We start from the raw sequence: 17,904 nt of genomic DNA, 5'->3' as shown, positions 1-17,904 counted from the left end.
TCAGAAAAATAAAATAAAAATAAATGATATGCCATTTGAATAAGAACAAGTCATACATCGATTTAGATTCATATCCCGCATATCAAAACATAAAAAGGTGTGAACCCCAACATTTAACCAAAAAGGGAGTAAACTCATAACGTCTTTCCTATTAAGGGGGGGACTCGATTTCCCCTAATACAAGAAAACAGTGATAACAAAACTTGTAGAAAGAATCAATACTTAATCTCTCCAGAGAGATCAGACGAGAAAAAAATTCTTAGAAGAAATTGATTTTAAATAACAATGGCGACAATGAAAGTTGACACATATCAACTACAAGCAATAGCAAAAGAATTAGTTTGTACAATAAGAACATGTCTTGGTGAAGGTTTGAAGAGATACTATGATCGAACCAAACATTCACGAGCTAGTACTCTCGGAGAAAAAGAAAACTATTGACCTAAATCGGTTAGAAGCTCAAAGGAATGATCTTAACTCCGAAGGTGTGTTTTGTACAATCTAGGGTTTTTCTTTTGTTTGTTTTTTCCCTTTTAGTTTGTTGGTCAAAGATATGATTTTTTTTTCTTTTTCAATCGCACGTTTAAACAACATTGAATTAGGAATTTATGTCCGCGGAGTTGGGGATTTTTTTTACGAATGCTCAATTCGTCCCAACTGCGATAAATAATAAATACTAGACTAGTTTTTTATAATTCCACAAGCCGCTTAGGCGTTTTAATCAATTATTAGAGAAACTAATCAATCATACTTGGAAGGTAATACTTTTTCTTTGTTTTTCCTCATAATATAGTTAAATTAGCTACTGCATAAATATAGACATAATCATTTTTTCTCAAGCAAGTTGAGGCAGGATATGAAATGAGTCTTGGAAGTACCGGGCATACTTCCTCTTTTAGCAGACGCTCACTCAGAAGTTTAGTGGGCTTTAAGGAGTGGTAGTAGTTAAGAGGAGGGTTAGACCCATGTAAATTCTTAAGACTAGATTTCCCGAAGATCGACGGATTTATTTACGCTGGCTTGCCTAGCCGAACACTACTCCAAATTTATTTCAACGATTATCAAAACAACACCACTCAACCACCTCTGTTTGTGTCACTGCGTTTAAACTGCATGTATACCAGTTAGAAGCTTACACCATATTTTTTTGGTGCGCATGACTGGCATCTGATTCAGAAGAGTCAAATTGTTTGTTTGTGATGTCTGACTCGAGGTCTGACTCGGCTCATACATCTGACTCGGAGCTATGACTTGCTGGGCACATATTTGACTGGAATTTAAAAAAAAAAAAGTAATTCTACTATTCAAACGTGATGAGTTAGATAGAAAGAGTTAGATTCAACGTAATGAATCATATCTTGAGTCAGAAAAAACAAACAACGTAATGAGTCAGATCTAGACGAGTCGCTTGAGTCAGAAAAAACAAACAACTCATTAGACAATGGAAACTCATTACATATAAGATATAACTTAATATTGGTTCTGACATATAAGGTTATAGAAATATTCTGAATCTCGAAACATATGAAATATCTCTAAATTTGGTGTGTACACCAAATCAGATCTGTCTGAGTCAGACATGGAGTTGCACCATGTTTGTTTACTCCTGACTCGTCTGGATCTGAGTGAAATCACCTTAATCATCTGGTCTGACTCGATACATTTGTTTTGAGACTCATCTGACTCAAAATACATAAGTCAATGGTTTGGTCCCGTGAGTCAGGGGTATTATGTTACCTGACTCAAATCGGTCCGAGTCAGGGGTTATGTTTGAGTCAGAGGTCGAGTCAGATCTGACTCAAAATGCAAAACAAACTATCTGACTGCTGACTCGGCCGGAGTCAGGGATTCAATCAGATCCCGACGCGGAGTCAGCTGCAAACAAACAAGGTCTTGGATTGAGGTCCCGCGTATCAAAACAAAAAAAAGGGTGTCAACCCCAACATCTAGCCAAACAGGGAGTAAACTCAGAACGTCTTTCCTATTAAGGGGGAGACTCGAATTTCCCCTAATACAAGAAAACAGTGACAAGAAAACTTATAAAAAGAATCAATACTTAATCAGAGAGATCAGACGAGAAAAAAAGCTCAGAAGAAATTGATTTTAGCCCACAATGGCGACAATGGAAGTTGACACATATCAACCAGAAACAACAGCAAAAGATGCAGCCAGTACGATAGGACCCTGTACGATAGGAGCAAGTCTTGGTGAAGGTTTGAAGAGATACTATGAACAACACATTCACGATCTAGTACTCTTGGAGCAAAAGAAAACTAATGACCTAAATCGGTTAGAAGCTCAAAGGAATGATCTTAACTCCAAAGGTTCTTTTTTTACAATCTAGGGTTTTTCTTTTGTTTGCTTTTCCCCCTTTTGTTTGTTGGTCAAAGATATGATCTTGAACCTTTATCTGGTAACTGAAGTTGGATTTGCTTTAAAGGAATGGATTTTTATCATGGGTTTACTTACTTAGTTGCAAGTTTGAATTTTTTAGGGTAATTGGGGATTAGGAATTTGATATTTTTGCTGATATTTGATTCTAGGTTTGCAGATTTATTAGGTTTTTTTTTTCTAGTGAAACAAGAGTTCTCTGCAATTGAGGAATCTGAAGTGCAATGCCTGCAGCTTAATTCTGATTATACTAGAAAAAGTAAAAACCTTTCAGGTCATTGAGTAAGCTGCAGGCATTGCACTTCAAATTTTACTTGATTGTGTAAGGTCATTGCCTTAGTATAATCAGCTTAACAAATCTACCATTGCCTTCGATTTTACTTGATTGTGTAAGGACATGGGATTGCTAGTTGTGGTTGAAAAATGCTCTTGTTGTGTTTTTATTCTTGGAAATAATTGTGATAGTTGGCGACCCTTGGGTATGCTAGTCGTGTTATTTGAGTTTTTAAGTATGTTAGAAGCAATAGTTTATAGTTTTCTAGCTTTTTCCCTGAACAGTTTGTTATGTTATGTGCAGTGAGGATGCTTAGGGAGGAACTGCAGCTGCTTCAGGAACCTGGATCCTATGTTGGTGAAGTAGTGAAAGTTATGGGCAAATCCAAGGTTTTAGTAAAGGTAATAATTGGATTTTATTTTATTTTTTCGTTTTTGACTAGCTGAGAATTTTGCTCTCGGTGGATGGTTTTGCAGTTAATTCTTTACACTTCTGTGGTAAAGACATTACTATTTATCTTCGACATAATAGTCCAGTCACATAGGAGATTGTGTTTTTTTTTAGGATTTTTGATCAGCATTGACTGACTTGTCTATTATTAACTTGATTCAGTGGACGAATTAGCTACAAACACTCATCAACTAGCAAACATCTCATGTATTATATACGTGTAAACTGTAATAACTCCTCAGAGTAAAGTTGTAACCTTCAAAACCAGAAGGGATAGGGATTGCATGTCGTCCACTTAATGTGGTATCAACTGATACAGTCACAAATTTACAATAGATCATGTTTAATTAGGAAGGATTACACTTACTTGTTACCTTCTTCAGTAGTTATAGTGTCTTTGTGTGAATGCCAAAGCTTCTTTCAATGGCTGATGCTTTTTTGTTCTTTTCAGGTTCATCCAGAAGGAAAGTATGTCGTTGATATTGATAAGAGCATTGATATCACAAAACTCACACCAACAACCAGAGTTGCTCTTCGTAATGATAGCTATGTTCTTCACTTAATCTTGCCTAGCAAAGTAGATCCTCTTGTCAACCTTATGAAAGTTGAGAAAGTTCCTGACTCTACCTACGATATGATTGGTGGTCTAGACCAGCAAATCAAAGAGATTAAAGAGGTTCGATATTTGATAATTTTTTCAAGATTGTCTGCTTTTTTTAGCTATTAAGAAAAGATAAAACTTCAGTTTTTTTCTGGATAATCTTAACATTGGGTTTGGTTTCCAAAGACCTAGGTGTACCGACATTCTACAGTTTGCTGGTTGACATTGGTGCATCCTCCTTCATTGTTTTTTAAACTGCTTTTGATTATTCTTTTACATAAACCTTTCAGGTCATTGAGCTGCCAATAAAACATCCTGAATTGTTTGAAAGTCTTGGAATAGCTCAACCAAAGGTAATTTACCTTGCCAAACTTTGATCATTTCTAATCGCGGATCTTGAGTTTGTAGCTGTTGTTCCACGATCCTAATTTATTTTCCTCTTCTCAAACTATAGGGAGTCTTGCTATATGGGCCACCTGGTACTGGAAAAACATTGCTAGCAAGGGCAGTTGCTCATCATACTGACTGCACTTTTATCAGGGTTTCTGGTTCTGAATTAGTCCAGAAATACATTGGAGAAGGTTCTAGAATGGTTAGAGAGCTTTTTGTGATGGCCAGGTTTGTCTCAGGCTTCTTGGACTGTGTCATTTTGTTGTATATAGTAAATGTATATTCACTTATCTTACGCCCCATTTGCTTACTACTTGCTTGCGTGCTCCTTTTCAGAGAACATGCCCCATCAATCATTTTTATGGATGAAATTGATAGCATTGGATCTGCACGAATGGAGTCTGGAAGTGGCAATGGTGACAGTGAAGTGCAGCGTACCATGCTTGAGCTTCTTAATCAACTCGACGGATTTGAAGCATCAAACAAGATCAAAGTACTGTCTATTTTCTTCTTTCTTTTTAATATTGTTCAACTGTTGAATTTAATGATGAAGATATACATTTACAACTAGTCGTTTAACATATTCTTCTCCACAGGTTTTGATGGCTACAAATCGGATTGATATTCTGGATCCAGCACTTCTTAGGCCTGGTAGAATTGACAGAAAGATCGAATTCCCAAATCCAAACGAAGATGTATGTGTTGCAAACCTTTTATAAGTGTTTCTGTTTCCAGAATCTTTTCTGCATGACATTTTATTTTTCCGCTACTCCGTTGGGTTTGTTTTTATAATTATTTCCCTGCGGATATATTTACATTGCTTATGTTGTTATCGTGTTGAATGTGACATGCCATCTCTGTTTCTAGTACTATGTTTATGTAGCTTCCTGTGTGTTTGGATCCTAATAATCGATTTGTAATTGTATCAGTCCCGTGCTGATATCCTAAGAATTCATTCAAGAAGGATGAACTTGATGCGAGGCATTGATTTGAAGAAGATAGCAGAGAAGATGAGTGGTGCCTCTGGTGCAGAACTTAAGGTGTGTTTCCACCATTTTGCGGGGTTCTCTCTTTTTGCAGCATTACTAGTTTTATTACTCGCATTGCTTGTTTTCCCTTCTGAATTTGTGTTTAACGAACACTTTTCATTGCTCACAGGCTGTATGCACAGAAGCTGGGATGTTTGCTCTAAGGGAAAGGAGAGTGCATGTAACACAAGAAGATTTTGAGATGTCTGTGGCCAAGGTAATGAAGAAGGAAACAGACAAGAACATGTCACTTCGGAAGCTGTGGAAATAGATTTTCTGCATTCAGTATATCTTTTTCCAGCGACAAAATGGAACAGCAAAGAATTCAAAGAAGAGAAGATACTTATCTCTCAATCAGTCAAATGAACAGAGAAACCAAGGAGAAAACCATGCAGCCATGTCTTCCTGAGGTTGTCAAACTAAGATTGGCCTGTGTATGTTCATGGGCTATTGGCAGCTTGACCAACCCACTAAACTGAGGAACATATTTTTTACTCTCAGACTCTTCAGAGTGTTTTCAGAATATGAATTATTGGGTTTTTAGTTTTAAGAAAAACGCTCAAAACTGCAAAACCATAGAAAAATTTGTTAAAAAGGAAGTATTCCGTATCGTTGTTTGTGACTTGAGTTGACCCTGGTTATCAATGGGGTTGCTTAAGATTGGTATTACGTTTGTTTTAGTTTAAACACTGGAAATAAAGCAGCACCTGATGTGATATTGCAGTTTCTCTGAGGAATGAGTTTATCATTTTATAGCGAAAACATCTTATTGGCCATCAAGGCTATCCATAAAATGAAGCTAAAAAATTACTCCCTCCGTACCTATTACATAGGCGGAATTTTGCTTTTTGCTTGTCCCTTTAGATGGATAATTGTGTTATTAATAGGACAAGGGGTACAACATGAAAAATTATGAATCCCCTGCCTATTATGTGGTACGGAGGGAGTAGTTATTTTGAACCAAAATGTGATGCCTCAGTCATGCTCTCCAGAAGATGCCACCTTCCTAGGGTATAATTTACTGGAGGATGAGCCGTGAGTTTATCTGTCACACAGCAAGTTCCTCAGTTTCTGGGTGCAACGGCTCAAAGACAGAATCTACTTCACTGTGATCAACATCCTCCAATCTAGCAGGGTTCCATTTAGGCTTCTGCGAGGAAATTTAAACAGGAATGGAGTAAGAAGATCAGCCCTGTTTTAGTAAAACAATGAATACCTTAAAATGGACAAACATCATGTTCCTAAATTTGATTTCAAGTGTAGCTCTCAAGCAGTCATATACCGTTTGTGCCAATAAAATTGAGTGTTTCCTGAGTACCGATATGGAAAAATGATTCTATCATCAAGTCCTGAGAGAGGATCAACTGTACAGAGGTTCAATTTGACATAAAGTTGTTCATTTCATTTACTCTATGTCCATACCTAATCTAGATTCTACCATTGTTTCACTGGTACAAGTAGAGGAAATGGTCTAAATGCTACAAGACAAATGGTGATAGGTAGGAAATGTAGCCATTTGACTCATTCTAACCAAAGACAATTAACATTTTAGCAAATGATCATTTAAAGTAGTGAAGCAATGCCAACATTCTTCATAATAGATAAGAAGGAAGACATGGGAGTGAACGAGACCTGGTCCTTGTCCACCAAGACAGCTCGAACACCTTCAGAGAAATCATTTCGAAGAGAGGATCTCATGGCAATGCGGTACTCAACTTTCATCACATCGTTCAACTGGATATAACCAATTAAAGCAGTAAAGACTTAAAAAAACTAGCATAGGGAATGAACAAAAAAGCAAAATTACAAATAAAGGAAATCTATAATTAGGGGTGGGAAACGAACTCACTTGGCATGCATCATTGTTCTTTTCCAACTGAGCTGATGCAACTCTTGAGAAATGCTTTTCTGTTAAGCATAGAGAAAAAGGGGCCCCTTTTCCAAGTGCTACCAGTGCATCATTAGCCCATTCCACCACTGCAAAACAAATAGGCAATCCAAAATGAAATATGAAATGAGTGGTCACCGGAATAAAGAGAGTTATTTCAAAATCCAGAGCATGAAAAAGAGAACAAACAAGGTTAGAATATTGTAGTTGATCAATGAGAGGTAAGAGATGTTAAAACTAAAGAATGCGCATGACAGTGCTGGCATGTAAGGCAGATGACAGATTCATCATACAAAGCATCACTTTAATGCATTCTCTAGTTATGGTCAGTGAGATAATATCGAGGGAGGGAGGGAGGGAGGGAGAGAGAATATGTGACCCACAAGGTCCAGAGATAATTGAGGCATTTACAAAAATCTGTTGTATGCAGGTTTAGAAACATAACAGGAGAAAGGAATATCTGCCCCGACAGAAGATACTAATCCACCACACCTGTAGCATCAGTACTCTGTTGAAGCTTCTTCAGCTCTTCAATTATCTCAATGACTGATTTGCCTGAACCAAACGATGAAACAATCTGAGGTAAAAGCAACTCTAGATGAGAATCCGATTCTGGTTTCGTGTTGTATTCTGCCAGTAGTCCCTTGACATCGTTGTGTGAGTCATCTGAGCTGTTTGATGAATATTATTAGTAGAACAAAATGGTGGACTTGTCATACAATTTTTCCTACAATAACAGTAACCAAGTATAATACCCAGAAATATTTAAAGTTGGTGGTAAATGACTCTGAATCTCTGATCCTAGATTTACATAAGGTCCCTAGAAACAAAACCAGCTATAGCAATCCCAGGTGGCAATTTTCACTTAGGCATCAACATGAGTAAGTATGGAAATAATATTTTCTTATGAATCAAGTTTCTAAACAAGTATTAAGTATGCTCTCATTTCAGGATTTGTAGGGGCTATATCAAGGACGAATAACAAAACTGCGGGACATTGATAGGATTAATCTACTGATATAGAGTAAGTCGCCAGAATGAGAAAGTGAACCGTGAAATACAAATTCAACGCTAGAAGATCATCCTTCAGTAAACCCAAGCTTCGTGATGGCACATAATGAGTTCCAAGACCTACGTATAGGGCATCAGCTGGAGTTGAAAGACGTTTTCCAGTCATCCCAAGATAGGCACCTGCAGAAACCAACACAGACGGGTCAAATGGTGCATGAAACAAAGAGTACACAGAGAGACATGTTAGAATGTGGCTGCAGATTCTTTAGAAGCTTCTATACTAAATACAGGAGTAAGAAAATTCCTTAAGCCAAGTTGCTGAAAGATCCTTCTTTTGAAAAGATAGTGTAAATGTTGAGAGTCAGCACTGGTATGCTTAATTAGCACAGTACTGACAGTCAAGAAACATGAACATGGTATCAGCAAGAAACGCTTAATTAAGCACAATACTGACAGTCAAGAAACACGAACATGGTATCAGCAAGAAACAATAGATGTAAATGCTGAAACCAATGAGTACTAAACAAAGAAAGGAGGTCATAGTTTTATGAAGTGGGGATCCAAAGGAGCCTTAATGGTTCTAATATAAAATAATACAAGGGAGGACAGCTTGCTAGTATGTGACAACAAGCACACTAACAAATGTCAACTCCAACACCACAGAGAAAGCGTTATCTGAAGGCTTACAGACATCAAAAAATGTATGATCTTGGATAACAAGTTGCGTACCGTCCAACTAATATAATACATTTATTTTCTTCGTATCATCATAACTGTTTCCATGATAACAGTGTGCCAAAGCATGACAAAGACTTATTCGAAGATGTTCAAATGTGTGCTTAAGTGCAAAGTTTGTCAGTTGATCAGAGTGCTTTAAGTGACTTCTAGTTAGATGTTAAACTGAATCTTGGGCCAGAAAGATGACTGTATGATTAACTTGTAAACTGTCGGAGACTCAAAGCAGACTGACTTGTAGGGTCCCTATTCCCGCCACGCACACCAACACTGATGTACTCAACCACCACCACTCTCACCACAATGAGGAGTTTTGCCAAGGGTCTCGGTGCAAATACATCCAACCAATATTTCATACTCCAGTCTAAGCCACTCATCCACTTTAGGCTATTAGGACTAAAGTGCATCAATCACCAAACGTTGATGTTATAAGCAACATAACCTAAGATACACCGGCATCATGGGCATGCTGGTCCTTAATGTGGCATTTAAGAATCTAAAAATTATCTAACCAGTTAGATAGAAAAATGAGAGATTTCCTATTACATAAAGAGAAAGTGGAATGATAGTAAGTCTAGCAGAATTTCCTCTACTTCTTCAAGTTGAGTACAAGTTGAAACTGTTGGTAAAGAAACCTAAAGCTTGTTTTGAGCACCCAAACTTTTCATCACAATTTCAAGGCTGGCAACTATATGTCAATACATGATACATGTCATTCTAGAAGATTCAAAACATTAATCTAGCAATCATGGCAGTCAGACGAATGAATGGGGAAGTGATATTGTGAAGGATGTACAAAAATAAAAACTGTTCAAGAGCTGCAACTGAAGTTATGTACGCATACCCACGGATCCTCCGCCTGGACCTTTTGCTGCTATGTAAGCAAAGCCAACATCTGGGAACAAGCCAATACCATTTTCGGGCATCGAAAGAACTGTACGCTAAGAAAGGCACACACACAAAAAAGTCGGAGTAAATATATTGGACAAGAAGCAGTATTTCCTTTTATAAAAAAAGAGATATTTTTTATACACTGGTTAAGAAGTACTTAGAAAAATCAGTCTTGTGGGGGCTCACATGCAGATGATTCAAAGACCAATACTTTTTGAGGTCACACACATATACATGGATCATCCCCATTTGGACCAAACATGGCAGAGGATTTAGAGCATCTTTTAAAAAATCGATCTAATGTCCCACCCTAAACAGGAAACATGTAATAAAGATTCTAAATGTTCTGTATATATCTCTTTCTAGCAAGCAAAGACTACCTCAGTGACGACGCGATAGCGACCATGCCCAGATAAACCAATTCCAAAACCCATTGTTATTCCATCCATAAAGGAAATATATGGCACTTTGCAGTCAGATATCTTGCATATCAGAGAATATTCTGCAGTAAACACCTGCAATAGAATTGTAGGAGGAAAATAATGTAAAAATAAATTCAGGAACACTGAATGTATTACACAACTCATACACAAGACGGTGCCTACCACAATGAGGGGGCAAAAATGTAAGGAGACCTGTACCAAAGGCAGTACATCTAAGCTTATGTACCGACTGAAATCTGTTATAAACCAAACGACTGAGTTTTCTACCAGAACAGTACAAATGTACAACATGTTCTTCGAGGAAACATCAATTATATGCTTTCTGCGATTATTAGCTTATCCAGATAAGCTATTTGTGGGCTGTTGTGAAAAAACTAAATATTTGAAAGATAGATAAATCTTATAAACAAGTACTCCAGCAAATGGTGTACAGTGCATATTGCAGATAACATAATCATGAGTACGGAACTGGTTGTCCACAAAAAGCAAGAACTTGTAATATTCTAACGACAAACATGATGAACGAATGAGAACATATAAGTGACGCAAGGTTCCAAAGCAACATTCTCAGACAATGCAAAATGATAACCACATAAAGTTAGATAATTTCATGCTATGGACCGTGACGATCATAGGCTCGTAGGAAACAATAAACTGATAAAATTTAGTACCTCGACAATATCTGATTTTTGGCGTCTGGTAGAAATTTGCTTCACATCACCACCTGCGAAACAAACAGAAATGTGCTTCTTAGTAGTGAATATCAAGCAATTCTAATTCATCTTTTAAAAATTAAAAAGGAAGAGCTTCTATTCAAGGGGGGGTGAATGGCGAATATGACATTTGGTATGTTAAAGACAGCTAAAGCAAACCCCAATCAAATTGGGATCATGCAAGATACTGTAAACAACATACAGTTCCTTCAATAAGGACCTTCTTCTACACAAAGCCCTAGGTTTTATCCAATAATACCTGCTGAAAATGCACGAGGTGAGCTACTCTCTACCAGAACACACTTGACCATAGGATCATTTTCCCACTCCTCCATATACTTTTTGAACTTCAGATCCATCTCTGCAGCATCACAATTTGGTCAGAAATCAAAATAAAGTAAAAAACAAAAAAAAATCTAAGTCAAGAATCATAATAATATGTAATGAGAAAACCTAGATTCATGGCATTGAGAGCTTTAGGACGATCAAGAGTGATGACAGCAAGTCCATTAGGGAAAACATTTCCTTTTACTGAATCTTCTCCCATGGTTGCAAATGTTCGTAAAGGAGAATTGAAGAAAGATTTGAAAGGTCGTTGATGAAAATGGGATTGAGTAAGAAAATCAGAAAATGGGTTTGATTTTGTGTATGAAATTGAGGAAAGAAGAGATTTTGGTGACATAAGATTGAATCGGTTTTTAGTGTGAGAAAGGAGATGAATTGTTCGCATGATTAGATTCGTTTCTTAAGTTTTAGAGTAGAGTTGCAGTGAGTAGTTGGTGGTGCTGAGAAAGGAACATCTGTCAACTCACTCGTAAAGTAGGTTGATAGGAGCCAACTGTAAAAATGTAGAGAAAATTTTACTAGACGAAAGCAAGTTTTATGGCGGATATCACGGAAATGCAGTGGTGAAGTTATTAGGGGATGATAACAAATAAGTAACTTGAGCTTACATTAATTCCAAATTCTTTTAGTGTCCTCAGTATGTGTTAGCTAATTTTTAGTTTACCTACCACAATGGTTGAATTTCTCTACATTGTAAAATGATATAAAAAATTTATGCAAACGTAGTGCTTGCTCTAGCATCGTGTTTGTTTTTATTTTATGGAGTTGACTCGTATGGATCTGACTGAATCACCCGATTCATCTGGATATTTGACTTAATATATCTGTTTTTTTGAGTCATATGTGATCCAATTGACTCAAAGTATGCGAGACAGTGGTTTGGTCACATGAATCTGGGACATCTCCATTCTTGACCTCAAACGAATTCGAGTCAAGGATTAGGTCTGAGTCCAACCAGCTTAATAAGTGTTTTCATGATATCTCAATCTTAATAAGTGTTCTCTAAAGAACTAGATCCAATGTCTGCGCTTATGGAATGAAAAGTACATTATTCCCACGAGACACAAATTCTCTACATCACGTTAGATATATTTGGATGAAAATATATCATCACCCATGAAACATAACATATTATCTAGCTCAACTGGGTCTATCGAACTATTATTGCTTAGCTCAACTGGTCTATCGAACTATTATTATTTATCTCCAGTGAATTATTTACCTCAAGTATATCGTGGTCCTCTATCGAACTATTATTATCTAGCTCAACTGGGTCTTCCACGACTTCAATCAATTTATTTTCATTCCCAATCTCAATCTCTTCAACACCCTCGTCATCCGAATCAAATTCCGCTCTCATGAACTCTCTTCAGTATAGATTTTGGGGTATTCTGTATGAGAATCCGTCGAGGGAATAATCGGGTCTACTTCTTGCAAATCAACCGGCCTAAAAACCTTGTAATTTGGATGTTCATTGTAACGTTGATATGCATTTGAGTATGTCACACCGTTCATAACAATGGTTCGGACATACCAAGGCTTCTCCTTTTGAATAGGCGAATGATCATTATAAAGATCCGGAGCTGGAATAATTTTACCATTGTTATAAGAAATTTCCAAAGGTTGCTCATCTCCAAAATATTTGTTATCGTCCTTAGGAGTTTCAGAATCAGTTCGGCTTTGAGACCAAACTTCTTCTTCATTCCTATTTTTACCGAGTTGAGCAATTTACTCGCATAATTTCTCCGAATTCCTTTGAATTTCTCGATATGACTCTTCCCTTTGTTGTTGAAATTCTTCCATCTTTTGAATGTTTTGGTCCAACCCTTGTTGATGTTGCGTCATCGCCTGGATCAGTTCGTCAAGACATTCTTCAAAACCTACACTTTCACTCACCGCAATATTTCTAGTCCCATTCTCCTCCTTTTGAATAGGCGAATTATCATAAAAACGATCAGGAGTTGGTTAGATATATTGTAGCAAGCTCCGGTTGATGTGTTATTCTCCATGCTTAGTTGTTCATTAATGGGTTCCGACATGGAAAAACTGGTCTTTAACTAAAGAGTCAACCAATCAAGCTTATGCTCATCATTAGAAGGTAAACGATTAGAAGAAAAACTATCCTCCCATCCTCGTGGTTGCTCACTTACATACCCGTCATAAGGTTGTTGATATGCATGAGAGTACCCATAAGGTTCCATAGGATATTGATCATAACCAAAAGATTGGGTTTTATTATACCCATAGGATGGTTGGTAGTTGTCATATGAATGAGATTGAAAACCATGTTGATTACCACTGTTGTATTTGTAATCTTGTGCTCCGTACATGTTATTTCCGTAAGGAAACATGACGACTCACAAGAACAAAAAAGAAAATAAAAACAAAAATCTAAAAACAAGCTAAACAAATAAGAAGTCAATTAGCGACTGCTCCCCGGCAGCGGCGCCAAAATTTGATGCGCGTCTTTAATGCAACAAATTAATAAAGATATTTCCCGCTAATTAACTAGTAATATAGCGGTAGTAAGAGATCGTTCCCAGAGAGAGTTGTGTAATTAATAGGTTATTTGATCAGCAAAATAAAGTAAACAATAAAATGGGGGTTTGACTGTAAGGAAAATAAAAAGACAATAATAGAAAATGATGATCAAGGAATGCTTCGTCGTTACCAAGCGTTTAACAGGATTAGAGTACTTATCTATCTTCTGTTAGAACCACTCATCACCAGCTGTAGAATAGCAGGTACGCTTAGCTATCCCCAAAACTCCTTGTATCACCGGATAATAGGTATGTTTAGTCACCGGATTCTATCCAACTGAGCCGCCTTGAGGTACGCTTACAAGGTGTAACTCGATCGAACGCTTTAGGAGGTTTGAATCCAGCGGTTAAACTCAGTACGCTCGGTTCACTTACTGGTGTTGTTTCCACACATGATTGGTTTACAAAATCCTTTGTAAGCTCTCATGTTTTCTACTTGTGTAGGAGATGATCGACAATTAAAGATCGTTCAACTCACTACTAGCAATACAATGATTAATAAACTAATCTGGTTGTGCACCCAAATCAATCTAAGAATCAATCATAACCCCTAGATATAATGAAAACAAACGATGATGATTAAAACCTCAAATAGACTGGTATTATTAATAAAGCTTCACGCTTAGAACATTGAATGCATCCTTAATCAACAAAGGATATAGCTACTCATATTACAAAGAAGATGAATAATGGTGGTTTCCCCCCTGAAGGGGTAAACCCTAGGTTTTTGATGTAGAACTTGTGATATGAGATGATTTTTCGCTTATATGTGAAAGGCTTAATACTTATTTTTATAGGTTTACATTGCTTGGACATCAAGTATCTAGTTCGGTTCAAGAACCCGACCCGAAAATACGAAATAACGACCCCAAACGTGAGTTTTGTCCCTTCCATGGTATGCATACCCGTTTGCGTACTTGCTAAGTATGCGTACCGGTATGCGTATCTCAAATTCTAGTAGAAATTTTTGGAACTAAGCATGCGTACCCATTTGCGTACTTGCTTGTCTTCGGTATTGGATAAAAAGCTTGTTTTGGTCACAACTTCTTCGTCCGAACTTGGAATCACCTCATTATTTTTGCATTATTTTCCTATTTCAATTCTCCTCAAGATGGTGATGAGAAATCCTCAATTTGAATGAGTTACTCTCCATCTTTGACCCGTCTCTTGATTTTGAGCGTTTTGTTCCTTTTCGTCGCACTTCATCAACTTCTCTTGGACTTGGGCACTTGGATACTTGGAATACTTCTCTTCCTAGCTATTTTCAGCACTTTGTAGCTCCTTTTTGGATAATTCACCTATTAGAGACAAATAAGAGAAAACGAGAGTAATAATACGAATACATGAAAGAATAATAGCTAAAACAAGTATGGAATGAACACCAAAATCACATGAATTATGCACTTATCAAATTCCCCACACTTAGATTTTGCTAGTCCTCGAGAAAACTAAATAAAATTAATCCTAAATACAACAACTCCATGTCGTTGAGAAAACGGTTACACTTAGCATGTATAACAAACCTTTAAACCCCTAGGTGTCCCTAGTGGACGCGTTATAGTTTTGTGAGAGGTTACAAGAGGTATACCCACAAAACCTACCCCAATTTCTCTCATTGGAAGAACCACTAAGGAAAGACACAAAGTAGTAGCTAATAATTTGCCTGCGTAAGTTCTTTAGCTGCAAACATCTCAGATACATTCCAATCATTACACAAGCAATTACTTACGTGTGACATTCAACCTGATTGCAAAACTCTACTAAGATAGTCATCATACTTGTTGCAACATTTGTCACAACACTCGCATACTGAAATCACATGGATAGATAAGAAAATGGAAATAGAAAAGTGAAGTGTGCAAATGTTGACTAAAGTGAAAGATGTTACCCAAAATACTTGTACGAATGTCGTCAAAGGATTCTTATTTATAGCGCAATAGTTGAGAGAAGCACCCATTTAACTCGACCACATGATTAGATACTCTAAGGACATGTTTTTTTCCAGCAAGTATGCGATAGTTGTCTTGGATCCTGCGTTCCACGCTTGTTTAGGCGACGGAGACAGGGACAACGTTTCACACATACTGCTATCCAAGTGTCGAGAACCTCATCAATAGTCTTTTTGACTTTCTATATAATGATGATATGCTTTTTTTTCATCGATTACATGATTAGTCCGCACTTCCGGACCTTATCATTTATTAGTGTCGATAAATGAAGAAGAGCCTTATATATATATATTCTTTATTTTCTCTTCTTTTTTTTTCCGGCTCACTCTTTATGAGTGTAAGACAATTGTCTATGAGGCAGTATCAGGATCAGGATTACCTTGCTACAACATCCATGGCAGTATCATGATCCCACCAAATCACTTTAGAGAAACATATAACTGCAAAAATAAAGAGAAAGTGATTCAGTAATGATTAATTGCGAGGACGAATCTTTCAAACGACTACCATGCTATTGCTAGCACCTGAGTTTCATAATCAATTATGAATGTATATATTTTAAGGATTTTAGAACGACAAAGTGGAACTCAATCTAGAGCTGTAAGAACTGTTTCAACCTAAAAAGGCTTAGAGTGTCAACCTAAATAGCTCATTATTAACTCCAAAAGATGAAGTCTCAAGAATGCAAGAAATCAAAGAGTATTATTTATTTATTTTATATGCAAGCCAGACATGCTTAACTACTCCCCCACACTTAAACTCAACATTGTCCTCAATGTTCAAAATCCAAGATTCTGATTTCTGACATAACAGCCCTGCAAAACTCGAAAACTGTACAAATGGGTAAGGAACTAGTAAAAATATCATACACAAAAGTTGTTCGCATACATCCTTTCTTTAAGGTGTCAAAAGGGCACAGTGTTTCAATAAGCGGTCTGACTTTTATGGCCTCCGGATTGACAGACATGCAATCTAAAAAAGTTCTGAAAAAATTCTGAAACTCAAATGTCCAGGCCAATCGGTCCAACTTAACATACTCCTAATTCAGATTTTATTTTTGAAAAATAAGGTGAGTCTGTCCTATTTTAAATTTTGGGTCAACCACTCAAATCGGACTCCGTATGAAGTCTCGAGAGTTGTTTTCGTGACAAGTGCGCAATCATAATTTTCTGACGAGAATTCGTCAAAACTTTCATTACATATATAGGACTTTGTAAAATCTAAGATGAGAATGTAAGATATGATATGAAAAACTAAGAAAATTAAAAACAATAGGGATAGAGACACAAAATCGATGGGTCACCTCCCATGTAGCGCTTGGTTTAACGTCGTCAGCCCGATGTTATTGTTATCGTTTATACACCAATAATCTGAAAAATTTGGTAATCCTTCCAAATAACCATCTGCAATTCAAATAAAAGCTTCACAAAAATATTAGCGTAAGATATAAATATTGAAGCTATCACTTTATTGAAGTTTCCCCCACACTTAGTCCTTTCTACACTCGGAAGTGGACAGAGAACATAGAATTCAGGAACTTCAAAAGGTTCCACAGCTTGGTGAACCTGCACAATAATCGAATCAAACACATCAAGTGGTGAATACTTAGAAGAAAAATAATTCGTTAAAACTTTAGAAGCACACAACTCCAATCATAAGTGAGGTATTTTCTTAAAAGTTGGGTTAACAACTCTTTCGGGAACTACTTCAATTGGATGGAAAGGATCAATAGATATAGAATTATGCAAAGAATTAGACAAACCTTGTATCAGATCCTCATTAATTATCTCCAGTGAATTATTTACCTCAAGTATATTGTGGTCCTCTATCGAAATATTATTATCTAGCTCAACTGGGTCTTCCACGACTTCAATCAATTTGGTTTCATTCTAAATCTCAATCTCTTCAACACCCTCTTCATCCGAATCAAATTCCGCCCTCATGAACTCTTCTTCAGTATAGATTTTGGGGTATTCTGTATGAGTATCCGTCGAGGGAATAATCGGGTCTACTTCTTCTAAATCAACCGGCCTAAAAACCTTGTAATTGGATGTTCATTGTAACGTTGATATGCATTTAAGTATGTAACACCATTCATAACAATTGTTCGGTCATACCAAGGCTCCTTCTTTTGAATAAGCGAATGATCATTATAAATATCCGGAGCTGGAATAGAATCAGTTCGGCTTTGAGACCAAACTTCTTCTTCATTCCTATTTTTACCGAGTTGAGCAATTTATTCGCATAATTTCTCT

The 17,904-nt window shown here is 36.8% G+C and overlaps 2 protein-coding genes across 2 annotated transcripts; one reads left to right on the top strand and one right to left on the bottom strand.

Moving 5' to 3' along the window:
• The first annotated feature begins 2,057 nt into the window (after positions 1-2,057).
• LOC113348318 (26S proteasome regulatory subunit 8 homolog A-like) lies at positions 2,058-5,861 on the top strand. Its single transcript, XM_026592038.1, has 9 exons — positions 2,058-2,324; positions 2,969-3,066; positions 3,567-3,791; positions 4,007-4,069; positions 4,171-4,334; positions 4,443-4,599; positions 4,703-4,801; positions 5,036-5,146; positions 5,265-5,861. The coding sequence occupies exons 1-9, from the start codon at positions 2,114-2,116 to the stop codon at positions 5,403-5,405; spliced, it is 1,269 nt and encodes a 422-aa protein (XP_026447823.1). The 5' UTR covers positions 2,058-2,113; the 3' UTR covers positions 5,406-5,861.
• Positions 5,831-11,630, bottom strand: LOC113348317 (3-hydroxyisobutyryl-CoA hydrolase-like protein 3, mitochondrial). Its single transcript, XM_026592036.1, has 10 exons — positions 11,269-11,630; positions 11,075-11,176; positions 10,774-10,826; positions 10,040-10,174; positions 9,613-9,709; positions 8,084-8,213; positions 7,515-7,693; positions 6,984-7,111; positions 6,767-6,868; positions 5,831-6,284 (listed from the first exon to the last, which is right to left on the bottom strand). The coding sequence occupies exons 1-10, from the start codon at positions 11,543-11,545 to the stop codon at positions 6,183-6,185; spliced, it is 1,305 nt and encodes a 434-aa protein (XP_026447821.1). The 5' UTR covers positions 11,546-11,630; the 3' UTR covers positions 5,831-6,182.
• Positions 11,631-17,904: the final 6,274 nt, after the last annotated feature.

The sequence above is a fragment of the Papaver somniferum genome, chromosome 2 (genome assembly GCF_003573695.1).
Source record: "Papaver somniferum cultivar HN1 chromosome 2, ASM357369v1, whole genome shotgun sequence".
Classification (NCBI taxonomy): Eukaryota; Viridiplantae; Streptophyta; class Magnoliopsida; order Ranunculales; family Papaveraceae; genus Papaver; species Papaver somniferum.
Note: the sequence above shows the minus strand (reverse complement) of the source record. Positions and strands in the feature narration are given on the sequence as shown.